Source organism: Nakaseomyces glabratus, chromosome G (genome assembly GCF_010111755.1).
Source record: "Nakaseomyces glabratus chromosome G, complete sequence".
Classification (NCBI taxonomy): domain Eukaryota; kingdom Fungi; phylum Ascomycota; class Saccharomycetes; order Saccharomycetales; family Saccharomycetaceae; genus Nakaseomyces; species Nakaseomyces glabratus.
This window is the reverse complement of record NC_088957.1, coordinates 634633-662401: the sequence shown is the minus strand read 5'-3', so window position 1 is coordinate 662401 and position 27769 is coordinate 634633. Positions and strand designations below refer to the sequence as shown.

Genomic DNA, 27769 nt, shown 5'->3' with positions numbered 1-27769 from the left:
ATATTCATGCCAACTATGAGATGGCCTCGATACCCAAAATTGGGTGCCAGTAACTTCAATACTGCCCATTTGATAAGCTTTATTATTGTATGGTTTAGAATGGGGGTGCAAGAGAAGGGTGTCTGTGTGTGAGCCTACGAAATAAGTGAAATAAAGCGAAATTAAGCTTGAATGGGTGTCCCAAGACACACTCTGGTGGTTCTGTCGAATTGCAACTGACCATTTGAGCCCAGTAGTATCTATCGAACGCAAGGCTTGACACATTTTTAACACAAAGGCCATAAGAATAAAATAGCTAATTCTTGATGATAGAAAAAAATATCTATGTATTTACATGAGATCATAAGATAATATAGTAATAGTAAGGAAATGGAAGCAGGGGGAAAATGGAAATAGGTGAGTATATACATATAAGACATGGAGAGTTGTTGTCGATATCTCTAAGCCTTTCATTGCTATGTTATGTTGATTTCTGGAATATGATTTGCAACTTTCGTCGTTATGACATGCCGTTTTTGTACACTTAATATTCAATACCTTGCACAAATACGAAACTAGGATTCAACCTTTGGGTCCTCCTTCGGTAGAGTTCTCATTCTGCGAACCAAGTAGCTGTCTTTGTCCTTTAGTTTCTCCTCATACACAGTGTCCATTTTCCCGGGATACAACACTCTCTTGTCCAAGTCAGTCAGATTCTGCTCCTGGATGGGTTCTTGTCTTTGTTCCTGAGTGTACGACTTCCACAGGAATCTTACATTTTCGAAGCAGTGCATACAGATAGTATTAGCACGCTTGTAATGGCCACAGGAAGGGCATCTGTTCAGATGGTTCATCATATTTACATGTTTCTTGCCTGGGGCCAGAAGTCTCTGTCTTTTCTTTTGATGCGATACTTTCTTCTTTGGTGCGGCCAGCAAGATACCATTGTCGAAGAACCCAGTTTCTTCCTTAGCTTCAGTGTCGCCCAACAGTTTACCCAACAGGGCCGGTATAGCCTGGGAAACGCCAGCTAGTCCCAGTGTCACTGGTGTAACCACCGCCTGGCTCCCAACACCGGCACCAGCAAATATATACCCGCTACTTAGTCTCGCCAGCATAGACATCCTTATCAGTGGCACCTATCCTATCTCAAGACGTCTTGAATTGCACTTCTTGCAGACTGTCTATTTGACAAGACTGGCTTTATGGGTTTGCTGAGAGTTTGAAAGCTTCATCCTGGGAGGAAACTTCGTAGAAACTACATATTCGTCTGAGGTCTAAAGTGATATAATGCTAGTGACTAGGAATTACAACACATTTGCAATATAACCAAGGTGCCATGGTCACTACATGTACCTTTCCAAGCAGTTCTTACCATTTAGAAAACTACTCTGGTTGAAACACTAGACAATGCTCTAAAACCTGGGATTAAACGTAAACACTTGGCTCGGTATAGTATTGACCCATAACAACGAATGAACAACAAGTCTGAATCTTTGTAAATAAAAGTGCTGAGTATGACTTCAAACTTTATACCGGCAGCTCATTGTCTCAATGGAGTAGTGTTCACTTAATGACTACAAATTATACATTCATGTTAATCTACTAGAAACCAGACTGGTATTCACATTGGGCATAATTCATATACATAACTACGAAGCTATTTTTGTGATTTCGCGTTGATCTTTTGCCAAGCAGAAGGCCACATCATAGCCAACAAGCTATTTGTAGGCGCACTGTGTAGTCCTTCCATGTCCATACCAGTTGAACTTGGCACTCTTCCAGGTACTGCAACTTGTATATTTTGGATTACTACTCCAATCACTCGACAATCACTTCTGGTCTATCTTTCCATCACCAAGAAAAAAAGAATAGCTTTAACGCATTTTTGATCCATTCCTCGAGCCAGTTACTTATAAAGACGCCGTGAAAGAACAGACATGTCTACTATCCCTGAGGCTTTGCTGCCATCCAATTATGTTGGCTTTGACACTATTACCAGCCAGATCGAGCACAGGCTCTTGAAGAGAGGGTTTCAATTCAACATCATGGTAGTAGGCCACTCCGGTTTAGGTAAAAGTACGCTGATTAACACGCTTTTCTCTTCGCATTTGATTGATCCTGCCACTGGCGAAGATATCTCTAAGCAGCCAATTACCAAGACCACCGAGATGAAGGTTTCCTCGCACACACTGATCGAAGACCGTGTGCGTCTGAATATAAATATCATTGACACGCCAGGCTTTGGTGACAACATCAACAATAACAAGGTCTGGGAACCAATTGTCAAGTACATCAAAGAACAATACTCACAGTACCTACGTAAAGAGTTGACCGCTCAACGTGACAGATACATCCCTGACACCAGAGTACACGCTATCCTATATTTCTTACAGCCAAACGGCAAGGGGCTCACCGCTCTGGATGTCGCAACTCTTAAGAGATTAACTGAGATCGCTAACGTTATCCCAGTTATTGCAAAGGCTGACACTCTGACGATCGATGAGAGAACCAAGTTCAAAAAGATTATCCAAAGCGAATTTGAAAAATACAACTTTAGAATCTACCCTTATGACTCTGACGACCTTACTGAGGATGAACTAGTGCTAAACAAAAGTATAAGATCTGTTATACCATTTGCAGTGGTGGGCTCCGAAAAAGAAATCGAGGTCAACGGTGAAACCTTCAGAGGCAGAAAGTCTCGTTGGGGTGCCATAAACGTCGAAGACATTAACCAATGCGATTTCGTGTATCTAAGGGAATACCTGATCAGAACACATTTGCAAGATTTGATCGAGACGACATCTTTTGTTCACTACGAAGGTTTCAGGTCCAGACAACTGATTGCCTTGAAGGAAAATGCTAACAACCGTGCCTCTAGTCAAATGGGCGGAAACCAGCCCTACCAACGTTAATACCTCTCGATATGCGGCAGGTTAAATGTTAATTATATATGACACAACTATGAGAAATGCAATGCACAAAAGAGAGCTGCATTTGTATTTTAACTTAATGGTTGTATAAATCTTTTTTTCATATTATACTGTTTGTATTCTGGTAATCATATTAGTTATTTTCTTCCAGTTGTTTTCAATTCCTTTAAATATTAAAGCAAATTCTAGAGGTTAAGTTTTTGCATGACTGTATATTTGCTAAAATCTATGTAGCCAGGATAAATCATATCCATTATAGGCAACGACTACTAATAAGAAATTATTAATCGCATTGATCCATATGCGATAAAAACTTTTACTTCAGGTAGTTAATGTCTCTTCGCCAGTTGATAAGAACAAGTGCCAATGAACTCTCAACACATTGTCTTTGTTCATTTCACAAATCAAATTGAATTTCGGTACTTAATCTTGTGAAATACACAGTGTCTTAAGGTAGATCGAAGTAAATCTAGTGCATCATAATCTTACGAAGTTCAATAATAAATAGTATTATATAATGCCCATTGTGCCATGAATCTTACTTATAGTATACATGTTTAGTGCATCAGGATCCTAAAACAACATGGGTCAAAAAAGTTAAAAAGAGTATAATTGAGAATATTAAATAATATCGAAATAGGTTTCGATAACCCTGTTAAGATTAAGATTTTTAAATACTGTTATAGTCTATAGTTCTGTTATCCAACCAATTCCTTTATGCCTGTTTGAATTAAGCAGAACCAGAGGCAGCCTTCTTAGACTTTGGGATACTAATGTCACCTTTTTGAATTACAGAATTCAAAGTGGCAAAGATTGCCTTGACAGAAGCATCACCAACATCCTCAGACACACCTACACCCCATTGGTAAGCCTTTTCATTATCTTCATCACGTCTGTAAGTTAAGTTGATGAAAGAAGCGGCTTGAGTGGATGAACCTGAACCCAAAGAGTGTTCACTATAGTTGCTGACACCAAGTTTGATGTTCAATAAGTTGGACAAAGCATCGACCAAAGAAGAGATTGGACCGTTACCGGTACCCTTGATGTCGACAACTTCACCATTGATTTCAACTTGACCATTTAGAATTCTGCGCTCAGCACCGAATTTCTCAACGTTGTAATCAACCAAAGAGATATGTTGGAAGATTTCGTTGTTGTAGTTGTAAGATTCCTTAAACAAGTTGACAATCTCTTCGGCCTTTAGTTCTCTACCTAGAGAGTCAGCGTGTTCTTGTACACTGGTGGAGAACTCAATTTGCATGGTTCTTGGCATGTCTAGGCCCAAGGCTCTTAGGACAACCCAAGCAGCACCACCCTTACCAGATTGAGAGTTGACTCTGATGACAGCTTCGTAGTCACGGCCGATATCCTTTGGATCCAATGGCAAATATGGGATTCTCCATTGAATGTCGCCTTGGTCACGCTTCTTTTGTTGAACCGAGAAACCCTTCTTGATGGCGTCCTGGTGAGAACCAGAGAATGCACATACGACCAAGTCACCACCGTATGGTGCTCTGGCTGGGACAGGCAATTTGTTACAACGTTCAACAACCTCGATTACAGACCTTATGTCGGAGAAGTCCAAGTTAGGAGAGACACCTTGCGTGTACATGTTCAATGCCACGGTTACCAAGTCAACGTTACCAGTACGTTCACCATTTCCGAAGACACAACCTTCAACACGATCAGCGCCTGCCATTATACCAAGTTCGGTAGCGGCAACACCGCAGCCACGGTCGTTGTGGGTATGCGTAGAGACACACACCTTCTCTCTTTCGGTGATGTGTGTGCAGAAATATTCGATTTGGTCAGCGTAGATGTTTGGAGAGGCGACCTCGACTGTGGCAGGTAGGTTAAATATGATAGGGTTGTCCTCGGTTGGTTCCCAGGCAGCTTTTACTGCTTCACAGATTTCAACGGCAAATTCGACTGGGGTATCACTGAAACATTCTGGAGAGAACTCATAGGACCAACGGGTAGCCTGCTGAGAAGGGTCGTCCTTGGTCAAGCTTCTGACCAGTTTAGTGGCTTCGACGGCTTTGGCGATAGCGTCTTCCTTAGACATGTTGAAGACTATCTCTCTGAACATGTCGCTGGTGGCCAAGTAAGTATGTATAGTGGCACGCTTGGCACCAGTCAACGACTCCACAGTTCTTCTGATCAAGTGTTCTCTGGATTGCACAAGACACTGTATGGTAACATCATCTGGAGCATTCTCCACAGCGTACCTTGTGAAATCGAAGTCGGTCTGCGAGGCAGATGGAAAACTGACTTCTATCTCTTTGAAGCCAATCTCCACCAGCTTGTGGAAGTACTCTTTCTTCTGCTCAATGGACATCGGGTCCGGGAGAGACTGGTTACCGTCTCTCAAGTCTGTAGACAACCACCTTGGTGCCTTGGTAATGGTATTGTCTGGCCATTTCCTGTCAGTAAGCTTTGGAGCAATGGAGAATGGTTTGTATTTGATGGAAGGGTCTTTCAACATGTTCTTATACGCCAATTTCACGGGCGGAATTGACTTCGCAGCCCTCGAGAGTCTGATAACGGTAGCTCTCATCCTCTAAATAGTTAGTTTAGTTTGGTCTACTTCCCACAAGAAAGAAATATAAAATATAAAATACAAGTAAAGAATACCAACCTCTCTTATATAGTTTTTTTTTTCCCTTCTCTTCTTTGAGTTTTGTCAATCTTTAATAAGAGCAATAACTATCGGAGGCCCTCTTGCATCCATTAACTTAATAGTCATCGAATCAACAAGAGGGAGACCGGCACCGGCAGGCATTCCCACAGAGAATCGCAGGCTTGTTAACGATCGCAAAGGCAACGATGCGTTTCCCTCTTCCTCTCGAGAGCCAGTTAAGTCCCTTCGATTATCATCAGGTCAGGGACAAGTTTGGCTTCAAAACTCCACTCTTTGCTCTGACTCATTTTGAATCCCAAACCATGAGCTCTTTGAGTGGAATGAGAGGGTTAGAGGAGAATGGGATCAGCACTGGTATTGCCAAAGGGTATAAGAGTACCCCACACGTACGAAGTTGGGGTTTTCTGTCGTTCTTGCATGGTGTAATATCTTGCTAATACCTTGAGTTGATACCAGAACTATGTTTGATACCCATATTATGCAGATGATGCCCATATTATGCAGATGACACCCATATGTTGTGTAAGTTATACCGGCACCCTGGACAGTTCACACGTAGTATAGAGACAGGTAAATGCCCTAAAAGTAGAGTATGACACGCTTATTGGAGTGTGGAAAGTTACGGATGGGGGTACATAGATGAGACACTGTAGACAAGTACCAAATATACATACACTAGATAACGCCAATACATAGAGTAGATATCCGTTTGCACATACAAGTGCTATACGTTTGCATATACAAGTGCTAGTTGCTGTTGACTATGATTACAAATCGTTACCACAGTTTTGTAAGGCTGGGCAGACCGTTAGGCGAGGAAAAATCAGTTGCAATTTGAAAAAAAAAAAAAAGTAAAATAATAAAATAGTGTAATAGTGGTGAACCTTGCGTTTGAAGGACAGACAAGGATACAACTAGGAATAATGAGCAGTAACGGGGTATCTCCTGGTACTGAGTATGTGAATTTCTTTGGGAAGGACGATAAGCCCAAGGACAAGAGTGCGGATGATTCGGGCGATGCGCATGCGAGGGAGGAGGATGCGACGCCGAGCATACTGCTTGAGCAGCTGGCGTATGTAGATAACTTCTTCCCGTCGCTGGATCACGATTTTGCTGCTGACTCCTGGATGGTGCACGACTATAACGGTGCCGCGGGTGGCAGCGGGGTGGATGGGGCCATGTCGGTAGCTGATATGGGCCTGGATGAGCAACTGAGTGCCGAGCTGAGTGTGTTTGCAGATGATGCGTTTATATTTCCCGATGAGGACAAGTCGAACAGAAACAACAACAACAGTGGCGATGACGGGGACGATGAGTCTAACAACAACAATAGCAATACCAACAACAACAACAACATCAACAACAATATTATCAACAACATCAACAACAACAGCAACAGTAATGAAAATGATAGACTGGATGAAGACGATGAGATCAGTTTGGATGGTGGCAGTGGCAGAAGACAAAGAAACCCACACTTCTTGACTCAGAGACGAAACAACTTCTTGATGTCGCAATATGATCAAGCTAGAGGCAGGTTTTCTGCAAATAGAAGGAAAGAAAACAATAACAACAACCAGAACCCGTTTGGTGACGAACCCACTTCCCCTGTGAGAAGAAGCTCGGACGACCACGGTGAATTTACAAACGTTAATATTGGTACCTCCCCAAACAATGATATGGACCCACAGCATAGCCCTCCACAGGATAATGACCCGTATATGAGAGGCATGAGGTCTAACACTGGGGACTCGCCGAGGGATACTCAAAATCCTGCTAATCTGGTGCGTAATCATAGACCGAGCATCTCCTCTCCTCTCAATAACGTCATCGCGAACTCCTCCCAATGGAATTCAGGAAACCACCATACTCCAGCAGTTTCTTCAAGGCAATTTACACAAGCACAGACTGCGCCAACAGCAAACCAACATACAGACATAGAGCTTCCTGATTACTCTGCTATTCCCACATCAACGCTGGTGTCATTACTTCCACGTGTGAAAGTTCCACCTGGCGCCTATAATACCCTGCTGGGTTTGGGATTCACTAGCGACCAAATAGACGCCATGTCTGCCCTAATTGCATACAATGAACAACAGAAGAAAAAGACCGGACAACTTATAGACCATAACAATATATCAAACGAGGAAAGCTTGAAGACATTACTAGATCTATTTAACAAAGGCCACATCATCTCCAAGAAGCCTCAAAGTGTTAATACATCTGGTAATGACGAACTCAACAATTACAATGACCATGGAGGTATATCATCACAGTCACAGTCTCCTCAGCCTGCAAAAAATAGACCAAACAAGAAGAATAACATCAAAATTAATGAGAAAGCTCTGGAGAAGCAAGAGGCTGACAGTGCGGAGTTTTTGGAAAGCATACTAAGAATGCACTCGTCTCAACAAACTCATAAATTAAGAAAGCCACAGAGCTCAGACGACACGAACCATATGGAAACTATCAGTAGAACTAAATCCGATACTCAGGTACATGCAGACAGCGAACAAGAAAACAAAGAATATAAGGAGCTTACCAGAACTCATAGCATCAATAATAACTTGAACAAGGATACTTCGCAACATAAACGAATAAGATCCAGCTCGATATCAGACTTTCAAGAAAGTGCATCTGATGCTCCCTCCAAGAAACGTTCAATTGACCATAAACAGGAAAGTTCAAAGTCGCAAGAAAATAGTAAAAGGAAAGTTAAGGAGAAAGAACTTGAAACCTCTATTCAGGAGTTAAGTGAGTTGGCTGTTACACTGCAACAAAAAATACATACTTTAGAGATGGAAAACAAGCTATTGAAGAATTTAGTTTTAAGCAGTGGTGATTTGAACATGGCTGGATTAGATAACTCCTTTGATAGCGAATCGATAAGTAAGAGCCCTAAGATGGATCCAAAAGTAGCGAAGGTTAAACGTTGAGACTAAAATTGAGAGACTTCGAGCCAGTCCCAATTACTATAAGAGCATTTTGCCAGCCTATTACTTCCAAGAGTAGCCGAGCTTTGTCAAGTCTTATGTCCATTAACATCATAACTTTAGCTCCTCAACACCACACTAATGAACTATTCATAGTGTGACTATTATTTTCTATCGTTTACTATGGTTATACAGGTCGTTCGGATTGGCCAAGGAAATATTTAGAGAATATTTATGGGTCATATAACTGTGGTTTTTATTTTTTTTCTTTGACAATTAAAGTAATATCATATCAGAGGTTGTAATTATAAATAAATAACTAATTCATATAGTTGACACTATTAAAAATATTGAAACCACACTTGCGAATGATATGTTTGACATCATAAACATATCCGGGTAGCATATGTGACGCGTATTTCAGGTTTTTTTTCCTAGTGATGCACCGAAAAAAAAAGCTTCACGCGTCACATTGATGAGAGCATCGCAACGGAAAGACTGGTTGGCAGCAATTAGACATAATTGAAGTAAAGTAATAAAAAAATAGCGGCAATTTGGATGCTTCATAATAAGAAAAATAGTCGATACCTGTGTTAAAAATCAACCACAAATATAACCTAGGAGTTTAGGGTTCATAAATAGCAGCAATGAGCGCCTCTAATGATAAATTGGCGAAATTGAAGAAACTTCAGGCTTTAAGGAAAGGAAAGAACGCTAATGATGAAGATGATGAAGACAACTATGATAAAATATATGATGAAATTGATGAGAAAGAGTATAGAAATCGCAAGAGGCAAGAGTTATTGAGAGACGACTTTGTTGTAGACGATGATGGTCTAGGCTATGTAGATCGTGGTGTAGAGGAAGAGTTCAATAGCGAAGAAGATTACTCTAGCAACGATGAACTTGATAATAGTACGAGTAAGGGTAACAAGAAACAGCAACCTAAAAAGCAAATCGGAGATATGCTTAAGGCTCATCACTCCAAAGTTGTGCTGTCTGGAAAACAGTTAGATAGCAAGAAGAAACAAATTAAACTGGATGATTTTGATGATATATTGAATGAATTCGATAATGAGGAAGATGAAAAACCTATCCTTACTCACAGAAAGAATGCATCTTTATTATCATCTTCTCCAACAGTGAAGACAGCCATGAAAAGATCTTTAAATGATTTTGATTCATCGGATAATGAAAACAGAAGAATCAAGAACAAAAGAGTTGACATGAACTCTTCACCTCTAAAGAATCAAATAAAAAACTCGATACCTAGTGAATCGCTAGGAGGAGGTGATACCGCTGTAAACTCCTTAGAAACCTCTCCCACACGTCATGTACAGGATAGCTCCTTGTTAAACGCCGTGAAATCTGAATTCGAACAGGATTCATCTACAAACATCGATAGTGATGATAGCGATGAAGATAATGTGATCGTTACTAAAAGGAAAATGAGAACTGCAACTGCAGTTCGTAAAGTTAACTTGGACTCTAAAAGCGCTCTTTCATCCTCCCCTTATGTTACTACTCCAGGGACTCCAATAACTGAAAATAAAAAATCTATTGGTAGCTCTGTGGCCTCTTACAGCATGTCGGGACCGCTGAACTTTGCAACACAGAAGTTTACCAAAGATCAAATCATAGATCCACAAACTGGTACATTCAAAATGTACTGGTTCGATTTTACAGAAGTCAACAACACATTAGTTTTATTTGGAAAAATTAAACTATTGACTGGTGAACATGTATCAGCAATGATACAAATAGATGGAATGTGCAGGGAGTTATATTTTCTACCCCGGGAAGGTAGAAAGCCAGAAGAAATCCATGAAGAAATTATTCCATTGCTTATGGATAAGTATGGACTACCTAATATTAGAGCTAAACCAGAACATATGAAATATGCTTTTGAACTTCCTGGAATTCCACATGAATCTGACTATCTAAAAGTTCTGCTACCATTTAATACTCCAAAAAGCAGTAGAGACACGATACCACCTGATCTTTCAAGTGAGACTTTTCATCATGTCTTTGGCGGCAACACCAATATTTTCGAAAGCTTCGTTGTACAAAATAAAATAATGGGTCCTTGTTGGTTAGAGATTAAAGGTGGCGACTTTTCTGCCTTACAAAATGCATCACATACATCAATAGAAGTACTAATAAACAGACCACAGGACATAAAGCCTATTGATATTAAAGAAATGCCGGAATTACATTGTACATCAATTTCGATTCAAACTGTAATGAATCCAAAACAAAACAAGCAAGAAATAGTATCTATCACTCTGGGTACTTATAAGAATTTAAAATTAGATTCACCTATACCGGAGAATTTAGATCCAACAGACATTGTTACATTAGTGAGACCTCCACATGGTTCTAGCTTTCCTCCTGGACTAGCCACATTAGCAAAACAAAAACTTGGTGGGCAAGTACGTTTATTTAACAATGAGAAAACACTACTGGCATGCTTTTGTGCTATGATGAAAGTAATGGATCCCGATGTTCTCATCGGTCACCGTTTAGAAGGTGTCTATCTTGATGTCCTTGTGCATAGGTTACATGAATTTAACATACCAACTTTTAGTACGATTGGCCGGAGAGTCAGAAAAGTCTGGCCGGATAAATTTGGTAAGGTCAATTCGGGTCTAACTCATTTGTTTATCCGAGAGATGGTTGCTGGTAGATTGATTTGTGATATTGGTAATGAAATGGGTCAATCGCTAACTCCTAAATGTCAAAATTGGGATTTGGCTGAAATGTATCAAGTTACCTGCCAAGTTGATCACAAACCATTGGAAATCAACTACCAGAATACACAATATCAAGATGATGTGAATTTATTAACGATGGCTCTACAGGAGAATGTCACAAACTGTAAGATTGCTGCTGAAGTTTCTTTTAGAATTCAGATATTATCTTTAACAAAGCAATTGACAAATTTAGCTGGTAATGCCTGGTCACAAACTTTGGGAGGTACGAGGGCCGGTAGAAATGAATACATTCTTCTTCATGAGTTTGCCAGAAATGGCTACATTGTACCTGATAAGGAAACTCAGAAGATGAGAAACCAAAGATTAAGAGCACAAGATGGAAGCGATGAACCTGAAGGTTCAAGTAAAAAATCGAAATACCAAGGTGGTTTGGTTTTTGATCCTGAGAAGGGCCTCCATACAAACTATGTGCTAGTTATGGATTTCAATTCTCTTTATCCATCTATTATTCAAGAGTTCAACATTTGTTTTACAACAGTTGACCGTGATGTTGAAAATATCGATGAACTTCCTGAAGTACCCTCAGCTGATAAAGCACAAGGTGTCTTACCTCGCTTACTAGCCAATTTGGTTGAGCGTCGTCGTGAAGTTAAAAAGATCATGAAGACTGAAACAGACCCACACAAGCGTCTACAATGTGATATTAGACAACAGGCCTTAAAACTTACAGCAAACTCCATGTATGGTTGTTTGGGTTATGTGAACAGTAGATTTTATGCTAGACCTTTGGCCATGTTGGTGACAAATAAAGGTAGAGAAATTCTGATGAATACCAGACAGCTTGCAGAAAGTATGAATCTAATTGTTGTTTATGGTGATACCGATTCTGTCATGATTGATACCAACTGTGATAATTACCACGATGCTATTAAAATTGGTAACAATTTTAAGACACTGGTTAATGAAAGATACCGCTTGCTGGAAATAGACATCGATAATGTCTTCAAGAAGTTACTGTTACACGCCAAGAAGAAGTATGCTGCTTTGAATGTTTCTATCAATAAGGAAGGTAAGGAGGAAACTGTTTTGGAGGTCAAGGGTTTAGATATGAAGCGTCGTGAGTTCTGTCCACTATCCAGAGATATTTCCATTCATGTTTTGAATACCATCCTATCTGATAAAGATCCCGAGACTGCATTGCAGGAAGTGTACTATTACCTCGAGGACATGAGGGAAAAGATTGAAAAGGACGAAATCAGAGTTGACAAGTATAAGATCAATACGAAGTTATCCAAAGATCCGAGCGCCTACCCGGGTGGTAAGAATATGCCAGCGGTTCAAGTCGCTCTTAGAATGAGGAAAACTGGACGTATGGTAAAAGCAGGTACCGTTATCACATATGTCATCACGAAGCCAGCTGAGGTGGAAAACGGAGAAGCCAGCGGAGCACAATCCGTTGCTGAGAGAGCCTATGCTTTAAATGAGGTAATGATGAAAGGTAGTAACTTGAGACCTGATCCAGAATTCTATCTTGAAAAACAGATATATGCTCCCGTAGAAAGATTACTGGAACGTATTGATAGTTTTGATTCTGTACGTTTGATATCAGCATTGGGACTTGATTCTAAGAAGTATCTAAGACGTGGAGGCATCGATGGCCATGGATCTAATAGCAATGAATTGGAACCATTAGAGACCACAATTTCTGATATGGAAAGGTTCAAAGATAGTTCCAACCTGATTTTGAACTGTCCAAATTGTAAGAAAGAGTTTCCATACGGTGGTATTGTTGCATCCAATTACTACCAACACTGTTACAACGGTTTGCAATGCAAAAGTTGTGATTACTTATTCTCGCCATTGCAAATGACGTGCCAACTAGAAAGAGCCATTAGATCACATATTTCTTTGTATTATGCAGGCTGGTTGCAGTGCGATGATCCAACATGTGGCAATGTCACCCGACAACTATCCGTGTTTGGTAAAAGATGTCTCAACGATGGCTGTACGGGTGTGATGCACTACCGTTACACCGACAAGCAATTGTACAACCAGCTACTATTCTTCGATTCTCTATTTGACTGTGATAAGAACAAGAAACGTGAGTTGAAACCACTGTATCTGGAAGGAGACCAGGACTACCCATCAGAGAAGCTATCTGATACATCAATCAACGCCTTAACTGAGCAAAACCGTGATCTGCTAGAGCTAAACCACTCTATAGTCCAAAAATACCTTAGCGATTGTGGCCGTCGTTACGTCGACATGGCCACGATATTTGAGTTTATGATGAACTAAGACTCAAAGCGCTTGGCATATCCTTTATACGAGTCCATACAACCTCTATCCATTCTTTAATAATATAGCATCTGAATGTATATCTAAGACGTCATATGTATCACGCTATATCCTGCTATTGCCATACGTCATTGGCATGGTGTGGGGGTGATCAATTTTCTTTAATTAGCACTAGGCGCTACTATGGTTTCTCTTAAAAACCTTAACTTCTCACAGAGAAATAGCAGATCTTTATAAACATTTGCGTGCTGGTACGGCGGCCACTGTGCACCCTTCTAGATCCCTAATTTAAGTAAAGGAATGTTAGTAAATAGCAAGTTCCCCTTTTGGGACTACTTGTCGCCGTATTGTAGTGCCTTTTTAGGCAACCGACAAAGAAACCATCGTGCCAACACAAGCATTAATATTTATATATTTAATTCTAAAATGCCTTCCCTCTTTTCTGTGAGGAGCATAATTTCTAAAATTAATAGATGTAAATAGCTATGCCTAATTTTACTGGAGCCCTCTGCAATTACACTATTTCCACCGTAGTACCCCAGACAACAGATTGCTCTCTACCTGCGCTTCTCCTGCCTTTCTCTCTCCCCCGGAGGCCCTCTGGAGGCCCCCGCACAACACGAGCACGGATTCGCCCTACGTTGCACAGTGGGGGCACCATAGCTACAGCCTCCAGCCTTTTACTGGAAGCAAAAAAAGCAAACTCGACGGATAGAAGCCCAGGAACCCCCCAAGAAAACACTGCAGCTCCCTGTGGAATCATCACAAAGAGATTAAATTCTTTCGCGTCCGTCAATTTCCTGGCAAATTACACACAGAGACACCCGCAGGAATAATGCTGGTCTGCGAGCATTTGTTAGCTTTAATTAGTTCCATAATTCATTAATCTTTCCAGGAAAATCAGTCGCATAGAACAATACTCGTAAGCAAGTTCCATGCATGAACTAAGAGTGTGCCGTAGGAATCACGGTGGAGCTGGCTGGGACCAGTGGGATACCGCAGGGGGGAGGGTTGCAAAAGAACAGCAAATACGTATGCTGAAATATGGCGTTGCAGAGAAATCGCGTTGAAGTCCTAACTTGTGAACTTGAATAAAGAACTGGAAGTTATTAGCTTGTTCTTTCATTAATAAACTCTTCAGAAGGTTATAATCGATACAATAGACGCTTAAAAACAAATAATAAATCTTAAAAGCACACTGCACTATTGTGAAAACTTGTTGTGGTGGAGAGACTCGTTCATTGCACGGTATGGGCTCAAGTGAAGAACACAAGGGCTTATTACATCCCGAATACACGACGGTGGGGCCTAGGGAGATAAGGCAGTCCCAAAGACGCGATAATGATTCTACGAGCAACTATTCTGGGTCCTTTAGGCGTGGGTCGATGTCTATGGCGCTGACACCAACGGCAGCCAAGAATATCAACATACCCGTGTCGTCGTCCATGGATAACAGGCATGTCATGGTTGATATTGGCTCGCCAGATTTCAAGACTTTGCATCCACAGAAGGAAAAACAGATTGTGAACTCGTTGAGAAAGAACTATCTGAACACTTACATGACCGGTAGCATTAGCAGCAGTTACACTGAGAGGAGAAGACCATCGTCGGTGAGCCAAGCGGGGAGGCTTGGAAACGTGAACACTGGCCCATCAGTAAGACCCAAGGATGACAGCGAACTCAGGACTGGAACGCCAGATTTGAGCTACGATCCAAATCTCAGTACTGCGGGTGGTGATATTACGAGAGATATCTATAAGGTAGCAACCAAGGCTATGCCGACGCCCGTAAAACGCATGCAATCGACAGATGATGTAATGTCAGTGGCATCAAGTCAACGGAGACAGTCTACTGCAAGCTCGTTAAATGTCCCTGGTGGGTTTAGAAGAGAGTTTATTGTGACTAAGAAGAGGAAAGAAAAACTATTAAATAAGAGCAACGATAATGTAGATTCATCAACCACACCCAATAACTCTTCTCCATCCATTAATGAAGCGCTTACAGATGACGAAGAAGATGATAAAATGCCTTTTTTGACCAAAAACTTTCTTGAGTTTCTATACATGTATGGGCATTTTGCTGGTGAGTCATTTGAAGATGATTTTTACTCTGTTGATGGCATGCCATATGCATTAGATGAGAGCTCACATTTGCTTTCACAGACTACGAAAGCAAAAGGACCTCCCAAGGGTACTACATCGACAAGGAAAGTATTCTTTTTACTACTAAAATCTTTTATTGGCACTGGTGTTTTGTTTCTACCTAATGCTTTCAACAATGGAGGTCTTTTTTTCTCAATATTCATGCTTGCCTTTTTCGGTTTGTACTCCTACTTGTGCTATTATCTTCTAATTTCATCTAAAATTGCTGCCCAAGTCAGATCATTTGGTGGGATTGGATTAAAGTTATATGGTCCCACTATGAAATATTTAATCCTATTTTCTTTGGTCATAACACAGCTTGGATTCTCAAGTGTTTATGTTATTTTTACAGCCAGAAATTTAAAGGCCATTGGTGAACATGTCTTCAAATTGCCTAATGTGTCGATTACATTTTTGATGATAAGTCAGTTACTGCTTTTTATTCCATTATCATTTGTTAGAAAAATATCAAAATTATCGTTACCTTCCCTATTTGCCAATGTTTTTATATTAGTTGGCCTTGTAATTGTTGTCTTTTTCTCCATGAAACATTTATTTTATGATCTTTCTGGTAGTCCTGCTGATGGTGTCATCTTTGGAATTAACAATAGCAGATGGACACTTTTCATTGGTACTGCCATCTTCTCATTTGAAGGTATAGGGCTAGTCATTCCTGTTCAAGATTCTATGAGAAAGCCCGAAAAGTTTCCACTAGTTTTAGGACTGGTGATAATTTGTACTACTGTCGTTTTTATAATTGTGGCTACAATTGGCTATTTAGCTTATGGTTCTGAGGTTGATACCGTAATTCTACTAAATTTACCACAGAAAAATATTCTTGTTAGTCTCATCCAATTACTATATTCGATAGCTATCATGCTTTCGACGCCTCTACAAATGTTCCCAGCTATTAGAATTATTGAAAGTGGGTTATTCAAACAATATGACAGATGGGTAAATAGATCAGATCGAGAGGGACATGCTACTGAACACAACACGAGCTCGGGTAAGTCATCATGGAAAGTCAAATGGATGAAGAACGCTGTGCGTTCTTCAATTGTAATACTGGTTGTTGCAATTGCTTGTGTGGGTGCTGATAATTTGGACAAGTTTTTATCTATAATCGGTTCGTTTGCATGTATACCGCTAGTATACATGTATCCTCCTATGCTCCATTTGAAAAGTACTAGCTTACCAAGATCAAATGGTAAAATCATGTCACGGAGGGTAATTATAGATATCGTACTCATAATATTCGGTGGTATTAGCATGGTTTACACTTCCTACCAGAGCATATTTGTCACCGATTAACATTCTCAAAATATGTACATTTGATTTACGCAGACAGTTTTCGTTATTCTATAAAGCTATAGGACATAGGACACAACTAATATTCAAAGTAACAACTTTAGCTTTAATTCTCATATTTATACATAAACAAGCATGAGTGACACTGGGCTAATGCGCAATATCTTATACATAGTGCGCTCTACAGACATTTAGCTACATGAACACTGTTATATAAACCAGTCCCCAGTTTATTTTATCGGCCAATCAATCCTTAATTTTTCAAAATTTCACGAAGGCATCGCGATCGCTAAAGGAAGACTCTCGATGATTAGAAAATTATATGCAATATAAGGGACAAGATGCTGACTACATCAGCGTAAATATTGTAGCGCAGCATCATAGCTAAGGCACATATCACTGGCGGAATATTGCATTGCTAAGTGGGAGCCATGGTCAACTTCTATGGTGATAGTATTGGTGAGAAGGTCGAGGATGGAGACAAGGTAAGGACAGAGAGGCTCTTTACCGAAAGCAAGGAAATCCCAACTGTGAAGGTTAGTGATTTACCAAGTGGGTACAAGGTCTTACAGATTCCAGAAGTTACTGAGCGTATTGGAGAATACAGAAACAAGTTCTTAAAGTACTATGAAAGAACATATGTCAAAATATCTGAATATAAAGCTCGCAAAAAGAATGAACTTGATGATAGGGTCCAGTATCTAAAGAAAAATATTTTTGTTGATAAATATGAGAATGAGGAACTACTGGCTCCTATTAGTTTATTAGGTCTGGGTGCATTTTTCACAGGTAGAATACTGACCAATCCAACTAACTGGGGTTACGGTGCTTTGCTTATTAAAGGGCAACCTACATTTTTTGGTATGTTTATGTCCAGTGTACCGGCAAGAATCATACTGCCCATCTTTTTAGCTGGTTACACTTTCAACAAGTTCTTACCTGTGACATCATCGAAATTCGTGGAGACTTGCGAGAGAGATGTGCTACCAAAGAACGTTACTAAGGCTATCAAGGACTCAAAAAGACAACTATACACGGAGGGTCTAGTAAATACCAGGAAGACCATTAGCCAAGCAGTCTATCGCAATTGTGAAGATGCTGTTCATAGAGTCCGAATGTCTATAGCTGAGCAGCTAGATAAGTGGTAATTTGTAATATCCTCCATAAATGTGCATATCTGAGGCTGTTGATATTGTATGAAAAATTGGTCAATTATTATTATTTATTCCTATCATCACTACAACGCGGTTGTATATCTCTTAAATATTCTACAATAGGGTCTATAAAGTTATATCAAAGCATGAGTCTTAATGAGAAAGTAATCCGCAACTGTAGTGGAACGCATCTCCATAAAGATGACACTGATTAGTATTACCTGTATGGTGGTATTTTACATAATAGAGTTTAACATAATTATATGTCTTCATTTACTTCGAGCAAATGAGAAGAACCGGGGTATTTTGGGACAATAATGAGGATACAAATCAAAGAGTGACTAAAATAACGCTACTGCAATGAAATTTGCAGAGGCCAACAGTAGGTTGTATACTCTATTCCAATGAAGTAAGGAGCCAGTCAGGAGCATTTTTCTTGTCAATCTCAACAAGCGCAGTATCGAATGCCTCGATCAATAGTTCAACAAGAATTCTACCACCTCTGCTTCCTGTAAATCTTCTATATTCTTCTGAAACACTAGCCAAGTTCCATCCCATTATCCTCCTCAAGCAACCGATGACAGTTCCTGTTCTATGACGTCCCATACCACAACACACAAGAAGAGGATAGTTCTCTTTTGTAACAATTGTCTGTAATACATTTATAATAGAATGCTCCGTCAAACCATCCCAAGGGTTATCATCTTCACCTGCATCTGGATTTATTGCAGCAAATTGTAAATTGATCTTATGAGTATCACAAAACTCTAACAAGGAGTCTTGTGGCTCTTCGTTTGCTAACCAAACAATAGTCTTCAAGTTTAAATTTAATAAGAATGGAAAATTCACAGGAGAGGGTTGACCAGACCGGTATAGATATCGCTCAACTGGACAAAAGTTTAATGGTGGAACTATCCTTTCCTGAGGAGCATGCGTAACAAGCACTTTCTCGTGCCCTTCTTCCGTCTCTTCATTTATGTATATGTTATCGTCATCATCATCACAATCTTCGATACTGTTCTCTCTGTCTTCTAAAGTTGGCGAATCCATGACTGACAGTTATTAGCCCCAGGAATCATAAATGAAGCTTCAAGGGGTATGGATCCAAAGTTGGCTTATATACTATTGCTTGATTTGAGTTATGCTTTGTCTTAAGCTCCATCTTAGGATCATCTGAGGTTTTATGCAGTGACTGATCTCTTAAAGCAGGTGATTTCAGTCACGCTTCAGTTTTGGTTTGTTAGAAATGATCTTACAAGCTATTAGATAGATGGATAACAGAGTAACTTAACGACATACTTATTGTCTTTGAACTAGCTTCTAGTATTATTACGTTTGGTATAAGTTAACTGTAGGTACAAACAGAGTGTCTATATACTTTACAAGAAGCATCTAAAGATTTTAATTCAAAAGATAGTCCTCTTTATCGCTTAGGATTAGATGAAAATGACTGTGAAAATGTTGTGATCTAAATAAGATTACAATCCCTCCTAAATATATATCGTATATGTCATTAGATTTATAACAAATTAAAGTATAAAATGTAAACTTTTGTGAGTGAAATTCTACACTCACGTTATTGTGCCAGTTTTTTCTTACAGTCCTCACAATACCATTTACCTTTCGGTATAGTCTCAAAGCCTATACATGGAAGATGGAACCATTCCAATTCACAGTCCTCACCATCACACCCCACCATTTCACCATATGCCACCTGGTTACAATAACAATACAATGGCTCGCCATATTCGTTTGTTTTTGGTCTTGGAGACCTTATGTTTCCAGAAGACTTTGGGTGGGAGCCCAATGGGGTCGTTGTAGTAGTAACTTTTCTCTTCCTTTTCTTGTTATCGTTATTAGAGTGTCCATTACCATTTGCACTATTTTTATCATTATTCGCACGCTTTCTATTATTTGTATTCGCATTATCGCTATGAGCAGGTACGGAGTTCGACTTCTCATTAGCTGAATTGTTGTTATTATTGGTTGATTGGTGTTGCTGAGGATCTGTTCTTCTATTAGCAGCCATAGCTTCCCTTCTGGATTCACTCTTTTGTGCTTGTGAGGATTTCGAGTTAGCTTTATGATCTACCTTCTGCATTAGTTCATGGTGCAGATGCATAGCTGGATGATTATCTACACCTAATCTCAGACTGTAAGGTATTTCCTCGTTCTTAATAGCAACTTCATACGCTAGTTCCATTCTTGAGGTTAATCTCTGCAAACTTTCCAACATTATTGAGGATACATGCATTTTTTCTTCGAAGGATGGCATTAGCTCTTCTAAAAACTGATTGATAGAAACCAATGATTGAAGTTTATCCTTTTGTGCTATCTCGTCTTGTTTCTCAGTTGGATCATTCTCTAAGAAGCCTTTTATTTTGTCATCTAATGCTGGTCCCGCCAACACACATTTAGCATCAATTTCATGCAACAGTGTGAAGTATCTGGAGATTTCTAAAGGAAGTTCTTCCAAAACATCAACTATATCATTAAGACCCGGGAATAAGTTCGCCGGTGAGCTCATTTTGAAGTTATAGTTGGTTATAATTATCCGATTTGGTTATCCACAAGTGATTGGTAGAATTGTTGACTAGCAAGCTCACAATTAGATTATAGTTAATGTAATCTATGAATATAATCTCTTATAATGTTCAAGCAGGCAATGAGAACAACATTTTTTAATCTATAGCTACCATGTAGATAGGACTATTACTATTGCGAAGTTACTACTATTTAACTTTGATTTTTCCAAGGGAATAATATAACTTTATACGCATTTTCTAGAATGATAGTCGCAAAATTCTGTGTTACATCCAACAAATACAATATGGTTGTTTGGCCGAGCGGTCTAAGGCGCCTGATTCAAGTTGAAAAATACTTACTGGGTTTACAAACTCAGGAGCACTCAGGTATCGTAAGATGCAAGAGTTCGAATCTCTTAGCAACCATTAATTTTTTTTTAATAAGTCAGGTGGTGAATTATTAAACCCTTTCGATGTGTGACAGTCATTGAGTTTGTATTACTCCATATGGTGTCCAACTTGAAAGCTTTGACTAGCCTTTTTTTACTATCTTGACAGCGGGTGTGACCATGTATCCTTACTGCTGGTTAGAGTTTGCATAAACTGATAATGTTGTTGTTTTTTTCTTATATATGATATAAATGGAAAATAATAATAATGGCAAATAATGTATCAGAGTATTAATGCTATTAAGCCTTTGGTACAATATTTGGATGAATAGACAAATACATCTTGCATCGTATTGATAATGCAAGACAAAAATGTTAGGATCAACCAGGTCACTCCATGTGTGCTCAAAAGGAATTCTTTTCTATAATGCTCACAATATAATTAGTATTTTATATATGCTATTGTGAGATATTGAAGAGAAATACTTTGGAACCTTTTTTAAAAGAATCTTTTTTTTAAAGTGTGATATTCTATTAAACTAAATTAAAAGAAATAAATGGGGAGAAAGTTATTTTTGATACATCATGAAGATTTTTAATGAGTTTCTGGGATTTCGAAAACGATTTGCTTACCAGTCAACTTGTTGTAGACAGCTTGGAAAGATTCCAATTTGTAGTCGATTTGTTGAATGTCCTTAGAGTCCAACAAGACCTTTTGGATCTTGTTACCACCAACCAAGTATCTGACTCTCTTACCAACGATTTCAGTTGGGAAAACCAAGTCTTCCAAGATCTTGTCGTGAACAGCAGACAAGGTTCTGGATCTTGGTCTCTTTTGAGTTTGTCTAGACTTTCTGGATGGCTTTGGCAAGATTCTTCTTTCAGCCAAGAAGATGACGTGACGGTCTGGGAACTTCTTTTCCAATTCACGGGTCAACTTGGTTTGAACCTTGTGGTAACCAGTCAAAGATGGGACTGGGACAAAGACAGCCAAGGCCTTCTTACCAGCAGCAACGTCGATCTGTTATTATTGCATCAATCTTTAGTCGTATTATATAAATTTGTCATAACACTTTTCCATTCAGATATATTAGCAGAACATGAAATCCACAGTATAAAAACTCAACTCATTTCATTCAGTTATGCTAATACTATTATAACAATGCCAAAGTGTATTACAAATTTATAAGAGGAGCTTTAGAGTGAAATTGAATGTTAGTAATCATTGATCATAGAATTTATAAGTCGATTTTGATTTGAGAGCATTTACCATCACTATTGTAAATGAGCCATGAATATGAATATAAAAAAAATCAGAGTAATAACCATGTAGTGGTATAGTAATAGTGCTGTATATTCGATTTTGATTGCTAATCCTCTGTTCACAAGCTCATAATGGGTGTGGAGGATATTATTGGATTGGACTGGTTTGACGGTGTTTTCCACATTAAATACAAAACTGATTTATGGTGATTCCGTGTATGCATTTTAACATTTTCGATATTGGTACTCGTTTGTAAGGTTCATCAATATTCCTGTTTCAGCTTGATATTGTAAAATGGTATCATTTTTGGGCTCTTGGTTTCTCATGTATTTCATAGTGTTGCATGGTTCTGGTAGTTTCCTCTCATAATCATATTTTATTGGATTATATTTCTCGGCTAATATTGTATAATATCACATACTTCTCTGACGGATCTGAATTGCAATGGTCTCAATTCAGCCTTTAGTTCTGGGGAAGAGTTCTCCAAGTCAATGAAGGCTTGAGCGAATTGTAGTTCCAATTCAGTTGGAGCTTGAGACAAAATCTTGGCTTGAGCGGACATTCTCACTGTATTATCTCTTTGGTTTCCTGTGGCTATATGGCTGTTTAAAGAAGAATATTGTGTGAAATACTCAAAATATATACTATTTACTCTATTACAATATGGCTATTGTTTTAACCATATTTTGTCAAACTTTCATCTCAGAGTCGCTGAGCGGAGAACCGACAGCAGAAAGCACATCATTACCACCCAATGAGTGCCAGAATGGAGACTATCGCTAGCTGTGACAAAATCCCTACCGTGTCGCATCCAGTAAAAGAAACTGATACTCTGGTTCCCTTCCACCTCAGAAGGGTTCGGTACCACATTGAGCCCAATTAGCGACACGCTCCAGTACCAGTTGTCAGTATAGCTAGACGGGAAGGGAAGGGAATCTCAGCCTAGAGGAAGACATTGCCTCTACAGGGTACTGCGGGCACCTAACTCTCCTGGCTAGAAGAGTCTCCGTCTAGCCTTAATGCCCCCAACTGCCTACAATCAATTTCGAACATTGGTCTTGAACCCATCGACTCAACTTGCCTGAGCCTAGCTGCCTACCAACGCAGAGGATGGTAGACTGTTCCCATGGTGTCTAGCATGTACGTAAGGGCGAAGCAAACCAGCTTCCCCCCCGCCAGCCGGGAAGCTCTCTTCCTCGGCCTAACTCCTGTATGGCGCTTTTCCTAATGTTCTTCTCCCTGTGCCCTCACATTGCCTAGCGTTGATTTTGTTTTCCAGGTAGGAGAAGGCCTAGGCAGAGATGTACAGTAAAACGAAAGATCCGCAAAATGTTAGCCTTGATCGAACGACTAATTGGTTGTATGGGTGTTCAAAAAGTAGTCACAAATTAGTTTCGTCATAAGATATATCATGTTATCTAACAATGTGTGAATCATCGGCATAATTCTTGGGATGACTCAATTGCAAGTAACGGTCTAACTCATGTAAGATATTGGGCGTGTTTACAATTGATGTATTAATTAGAATTATTGAATGGTGAGGTTATATAGAACGGCATGAATTTATAAATGGTAGGAATATTAATAATTAAGCTAATGCGTAAAATGGATTTGTGTTCTATGCGTTTTTGCTGTTGCTTTTTTTTGGTGTAATTGGATGACAAATGTAACTTAGGTTCAACGTTAGAATCATAGATATCTTACTACTTTCATTATCTTCAGTATAGCGTCTAGCAATTTGATTACAATACGTGGCGATATAATTCCTAAACTTTGATTTGAACTTTAAGGAAGTATGTCACGAGAAATGGTAAACTTACAATTAGTAGTGGGTATTGTAACATTAGGAAGAATGAAACACACTCCATTTGAATGGGATCTTTGCAGTCTAAAGGCGTGTAACTTGCCGTGAAATAAATAATTGTAGTCATACTTGGCAGTCCCCAATTGATAGCAATGACAAATAAAAGCATCTTATCACTTTCCCAATTTAACCACCCTGCCTTCACTAGTCTATCACACCATAAAACACCAAATATTGGCATTACACATTGTCTCAAGATGACCAGCACCACAGCGGATTTCCAAAATCCTGGGTATAACTTTCCCAATTTTAAACGGCCTAAAGTTGCTCCCAGTAGCATCAGACCGAATGGCACAGCGGCAGAGCCAACATAACTTGTAAAATCTATCAAAAAACTGAGTACTGGCTGGCCATCTGGTCCTTGGTGTATTTTAGGAGTATGTTCCGTGGTGACGAATAGTGCTTTGACCCAAGGTATGAAGGCAACTACTAAAGAAATGAAAACAGCAATTGAGGCAGGCCTTAAACAATTCTTTAGGAAGAAGACAATAAGAGGGACAACAGAAAATTTTCTTAATTTCTCTGGTAGGAAGTTCCCAGACTTCCGTATATCTTTGGTTGTGACAGTAGCATCTGATGTCAAGATACGTCCCAGTCCATATTCTGGTTCTTCAGATTGTCCATCTGCATGAGGCTCGGGCGATTTGTAATATGGGTTCTCCCTAATGTGTCCAAATTGATCAACATTTGAGTATTCCTTGATAATATCATTCATGTCTTGCGGAGGGCCATCGCGTAGATCTAGAGATCTAACTCTAGTAATGCCATCTGTGTTTCTACGGTTAGTTGAGTTCCTATATGATAAAATTGAGTTATCTGTTCTGGATAACTCCCTAGAATAATGTCTTGGTTGAGCTGATCCCAAGTCTTGAGCTTCTGTTGTATAGGAAAATGTGCTTGGAATCGACGCTTCTGTACTTCTTGTTCCTTGAGAGTGTAAGCTATTTATATCATCCGTGTTGGCAGAAGAAGAACTTGTGATGTTTACATCATTCTCGATGTTGGAGCTCATTTTTGTCCTAGATTTTAGTTCATAGTTTGAGTTGTTGTTACTGACTACAGGTATTGTACTAGTATCTCCTACACGTTTCTTTGATAAAGCTTCATCATCATCGTGTGAGCTACTCGTTGACTCTTGATCTGCATTTTCGATGTCATTATAATGGAAGTCAGACTCTATCAGTCGAAATCCTCCAAGGTTGAACACGCAGATCATGAACATAGTCATGAAGATGATAACGGAGGCAACACCCTTGTTGCCTTCTTCTTCTGTAAATATGAAGCCATTGTCCATGCTTTGTAAATAGGCGATGGGCAAATCACTGATATTAGGAAACATCCCACCAGCTAAAATACCTCCTCGCCATCTCTTTGGCACTGGTAAGAACGTTCTGACTAAGAAAGCCATAAACAGACCAGTCCCGAACACCAGCACGGACGACAGACATATTATCCCCACTTGTTTGATGTCCTGGCCTTCTATGTAGGGAACAATCTTACTGAACGCAAGACATGGGATCAAAACTGTCAGCACAATATCTGAAACGATCCTGGTAGCCTCTACACTCAGAATACCGTACCTTGCCAGACCGAACCCGACTCCGATGATCAAGTATATCTTGAATATAGGTTTTACAGCAACGTAGATTGCTTGTCCCAGCGACACAGTCATTGTGTAGCTCCTCTTATAGTAGTGTTAGTCTTTTGTGGACCGTTGTTTGCCACTACTGAATATAACTTTTGGGGCGTTTTGTTCTTAGTATTTTAGTTCAAAGCGCATAGCATAGATGAAAAGGTATAGCCCAAAAGGTTCTCTTTCGGTTAATTTTTTTTTCAGCTTATTACTTCTTTGGCTATATATAAGTAAGATGATCTCGCTTTGTTGTGGCTTACAGTCATTCAACGATCAGATAAAGACCGGCACTTTCTTTACTACCGTCTACACCAGCTATAGAAGTAAAGACAAGGCAATTTACCGTTTTAGCGTAAGTAGTAAAATTTTATTTAGGGCACTTCAAGGAGATAACACCTTAAGATGCTACTGAGAGGAGAGGTAGCAGATAGCACCGAGATGACCTCCAACAATAAGCTACACAATATTGATATACGATGATGACCGTAAGACACATAATTGTAGCTATCTGGCATAAATAGGGACTGCTGTAGTGATAACTAACAAATTTGCGATACTGATTTGATTTCCCTAAGTGCTCTTCTGCCTATCTTAGATTGCTAGATGAGAACACAGCCACTCATCAAAATGACACTTTCTCAACGAGTTTGATGTCTGGGTGGGGGGGTGTAGCTGAGGTGCTGTTTGTATGTTTGTATGTTTGTATGTTTGTCTTCGAGACCAAAGTGGGGGGGGGATGGATGATAAAGGGAATCAAGCCGGGGTTTTACATCTGAGTCGGTCCTTTGATATGCATATCTCAAAACACCGGCATTGGCATACCAAGTATAGTCTAATATATTCACGATGGCAAGCATATCTTCAAGAGTGTAAAAACTTATGACACATTTCATGCATCTATTTGAGAGGTGGTTACAAGAGTCCTGACGAGCGATATGATTCCATGTTGTTGTAAGGATGAGCATACACTAAAGTAGGGGGCCTCCAACAACATGACAAGGAATTAAATAGTAGCAAAGCTAGACCATAACATCATTTTGAATCTTCTTTAAATTGCACTAAGCTTCACAATCTAAGAGGTTGCTTCATAATTAGTAAATATGGCATGTTGACCAGGCATTATTGCCTTTATCACATGCAACTTCTTTCACCGTGTAGCTGTAGCTGTAGGTGGGGGGGTGGCTTCCCATCGAAAACTGAAAAATTCCGCCTGAAAAGCTATTTGGCCCATAATAAAGGGTTTCCACTATGACTAGTAGAGTTATTGTAAAAGTTTTGTATTAGTCTCTCTATAGGACAATTGTTATACTCTTGTGGGCGTTGGCGTTATAAATTGGTATAATAGTTGTGTGTCTGTTGTTTTGCCTTATAAAGAGATTGTCTTGTAAATTAAAAGGGACCGATGTCTGGGAAGCGTGAGTTTAAGTCATTTGGGAGCACTGAGGAGACGATGTTCTCCCAGCATCACAAGATACCTAGTACGAGTGAGATGTATGCTGAGCCTGAGAATTTCCTGGAGATAGAAGTCAGGAATCCCAAGACACATGTGCCAAACGGTGTGGATCAGCGTGGTATGTACACAGATTACGAGATCATATGCAGGACTAATCTGCCCAATTTCCACAAGCGGGCATCCAGGGTACGTAGAAGGTATAGTGATTTCGAGTTCTTCAGAAAATGTTTGTTGAAAGAGATATCTATGCTCAATAATCCAAGAGTGGTTGTGCCACACTTACCTGGAAAGATATACTTGAGCAATAGGTTTAGCGATGAAGTAATAGAAGAAAGAAGACAAGGACTAAATAGATGGATGCAGATTGTTGCCGGACACCCTCTGTTGCAATCTGGATCCAAAACTTTAATAAGATTTATAGAAGACGACAAGTTTGTAGGTTAGAAATAAAAACAATGACCTCCTGATCTCCTAAGCCTATACATAAATGAAAAAAGTAAGTTGAACGGAACTCATCTCATTAAATGGCGTGCAAGAATA

General features: G+C 39.5%; 15 protein-coding genes and 1 non-coding gene across 16 annotated transcripts; 9 read left to right on the top strand and 7 right to left on the bottom strand.

The window, feature by feature from the left end:
• Positions 1-554: 554 nt before the first annotated feature.
• MRPL32 (mitochondrial 54S ribosomal protein bL32m) lies at positions 555-1103 on the bottom strand (the record flags this gene model as incomplete). The annotated part of the gene is made up of 1 exon (XM_446655.1): positions 555-1103. One exon carries the CDS (start codon positions 1101-1103, stop codon positions 555-557), a length of 549 nt encoding a protein of 182 aa, XP_446655.1.
• Positions 1104-1919: 816 nt separating this feature from the next.
• On the top strand, positions 1920-2894 carry CDC10 (septin CDC10; the record flags this gene model as incomplete). The annotated part of the gene is made up of 1 exon (XM_446654.1): positions 1920-2894. One exon carries the CDS (start codon positions 1920-1922, stop codon positions 2892-2894), a length of 975 nt encoding a protein of 324 aa, XP_446654.1.
• A 748-nt stretch (positions 2895-3642) lies between these two features.
• Positions 3643-5469, bottom strand: LEU4 (2-isopropylmalate synthase LEU4; the record flags this gene model as incomplete). Its single annotated transcript, XM_446653.1, has 1 exon — positions 3643-5469. The coding sequence occupies one exon, from the start codon at positions 5467-5469 to the stop codon at positions 3643-3645; it is 1827 nt and encodes a 608-aa protein (XP_446653.1).
• Positions 5470-5738: 269 nt separating this feature from the next.
• Positions 5739-5990, top strand: GVI51_G06523 (uncharacterized protein; the record flags this gene model as incomplete). Its single annotated transcript, XM_446652.1, has 1 exon — positions 5739-5990. One exon carries the CDS (start codon positions 5739-5741, stop codon positions 5988-5990), a length of 252 nt encoding a protein of 83 aa, XP_446652.1.
• Positions 5991-6476: 486 nt separating this feature from the next.
• MET4 (Met4p) lies at positions 6477-8489 on the top strand (the record flags this gene model as incomplete). Its single annotated transcript, XM_446651.1, has 1 exon — positions 6477-8489. The coding sequence occupies one exon, from the start codon at positions 6477-6479 to the stop codon at positions 8487-8489; it is 2013 nt and encodes a 670-aa protein (XP_446651.1).
• A 644-nt stretch (positions 8490-9133) lies between these two features.
• On the top strand, positions 9134-13498 carry POL1 (DNA-directed DNA polymerase alpha catalytic subunit POL1; the record flags this gene model as incomplete). Its single annotated transcript, XM_446650.1, has 1 exon — positions 9134-13498. The coding sequence occupies one exon, from the start codon at positions 9134-9136 to the stop codon at positions 13496-13498; it is 4365 nt and encodes a 1454-aa protein (XP_446650.1).
• Positions 13499-13983: 485 nt separating this feature from the next.
• On the top strand, positions 13984-14334 carry GVI51_G06457 (uncharacterized protein; the record flags this gene model as incomplete). The annotated part of the gene is made up of 1 exon (XM_446649.1): positions 13984-14334. One exon carries the CDS (start codon positions 13984-13986, stop codon positions 14332-14334), a length of 351 nt encoding a protein of 116 aa, XP_446649.1.
• Positions 14335-14748: 414 nt separating this feature from the next.
• AVT4 (Avt4p) lies at positions 14749-16950 on the top strand (the record flags this gene model as incomplete). Its single annotated transcript, XM_446648.1, has 1 exon — positions 14749-16950. The coding sequence occupies one exon, from the start codon at positions 14749-14751 to the stop codon at positions 16948-16950; it is 2202 nt and encodes a 733-aa protein (XP_446648.1).
• A 428-nt stretch (positions 16951-17378) lies between these two features.
• Positions 17379-18095, top strand: MIC27 (Mic27p; the record flags this gene model as incomplete). Its single annotated transcript, XM_446647.1, has 1 exon — positions 17379-18095. The coding sequence occupies one exon, from the start codon at positions 17379-17381 to the stop codon at positions 18093-18095; it is 717 nt and encodes a 238-aa protein (XP_446647.1).
• Positions 18096-18497: 402 nt separating this feature from the next.
• Positions 18498-19151, bottom strand: OCA1 (putative tyrosine protein phosphatase OCA1; the record flags this gene model as incomplete). Its single annotated transcript, XM_446646.1, has 1 exon — positions 18498-19151. One exon carries the CDS (start codon positions 19149-19151, stop codon positions 18498-18500), a length of 654 nt encoding a protein of 217 aa, XP_446646.1.
• A 526-nt stretch (positions 19152-19677) lies between these two features.
• PHO23 (Pho23p) lies at positions 19678-20628 on the bottom strand (the record flags this gene model as incomplete). The annotated part of the gene is made up of 1 exon (XM_446645.1): positions 19678-20628. The coding sequence occupies one exon, from the start codon at positions 20626-20628 to the stop codon at positions 19678-19680; it is 951 nt and encodes a 316-aa protein (XP_446645.1).
• A 305-nt stretch (positions 20629-20933) lies between these two features.
• On the top strand, positions 20934-21052 carry tL(CAA)7. Its single transcript has 2 exons — positions 20934-20971; positions 21009-21052. It is a non-coding gene; the product is annotated as a tRNA-Leu (tRNA).
• A 558-nt stretch (positions 21053-21610) lies between these two features.
• Positions 21611-22841, bottom strand: RPS7B (40S ribosomal protein eS7; the record flags this gene model as incomplete). The annotated part of the gene is made up of 2 exons (XM_446644.1): positions 21611-22036; positions 22701-22841. 2 exons carry the CDS (start codon positions 22839-22841, stop codon positions 21611-21613), a joined length of 567 nt encoding a protein of 188 aa, XP_446644.1.
• A 1204-nt stretch (positions 22842-24045) lies between these two features.
• On the bottom strand, positions 24046-25815 carry GVI51_G06303 (uncharacterized protein; the record flags this gene model as incomplete). The annotated part of the gene is made up of 1 exon (XM_446643.1): positions 24046-25815. The coding sequence occupies one exon, from the start codon at positions 25813-25815 to the stop codon at positions 24046-24048; it is 1770 nt and encodes a 589-aa protein (XP_446643.1).
• Positions 25816-26414: 599 nt separating this feature from the next.
• GVI51_G06281 (uncharacterized protein) lies at positions 26415-26741 on the bottom strand (the record flags this gene model as incomplete). Its single annotated transcript, XM_446642.1, has 1 exon — positions 26415-26741. One exon carries the CDS (start codon positions 26739-26741, stop codon positions 26415-26417), a length of 327 nt encoding a protein of 108 aa, XP_446642.1.
• A 437-nt stretch (positions 26742-27178) lies between these two features.
• Positions 27179-27673, top strand: SNX3 (Snx3p; the record flags this gene model as incomplete). Its single annotated transcript, XM_446641.1, has 1 exon — positions 27179-27673. The coding sequence occupies one exon, from the start codon at positions 27179-27181 to the stop codon at positions 27671-27673; it is 495 nt and encodes a 164-aa protein (XP_446641.1).
• Between the last annotated feature and the right edge of the window lie 96 nt (positions 27674-27769).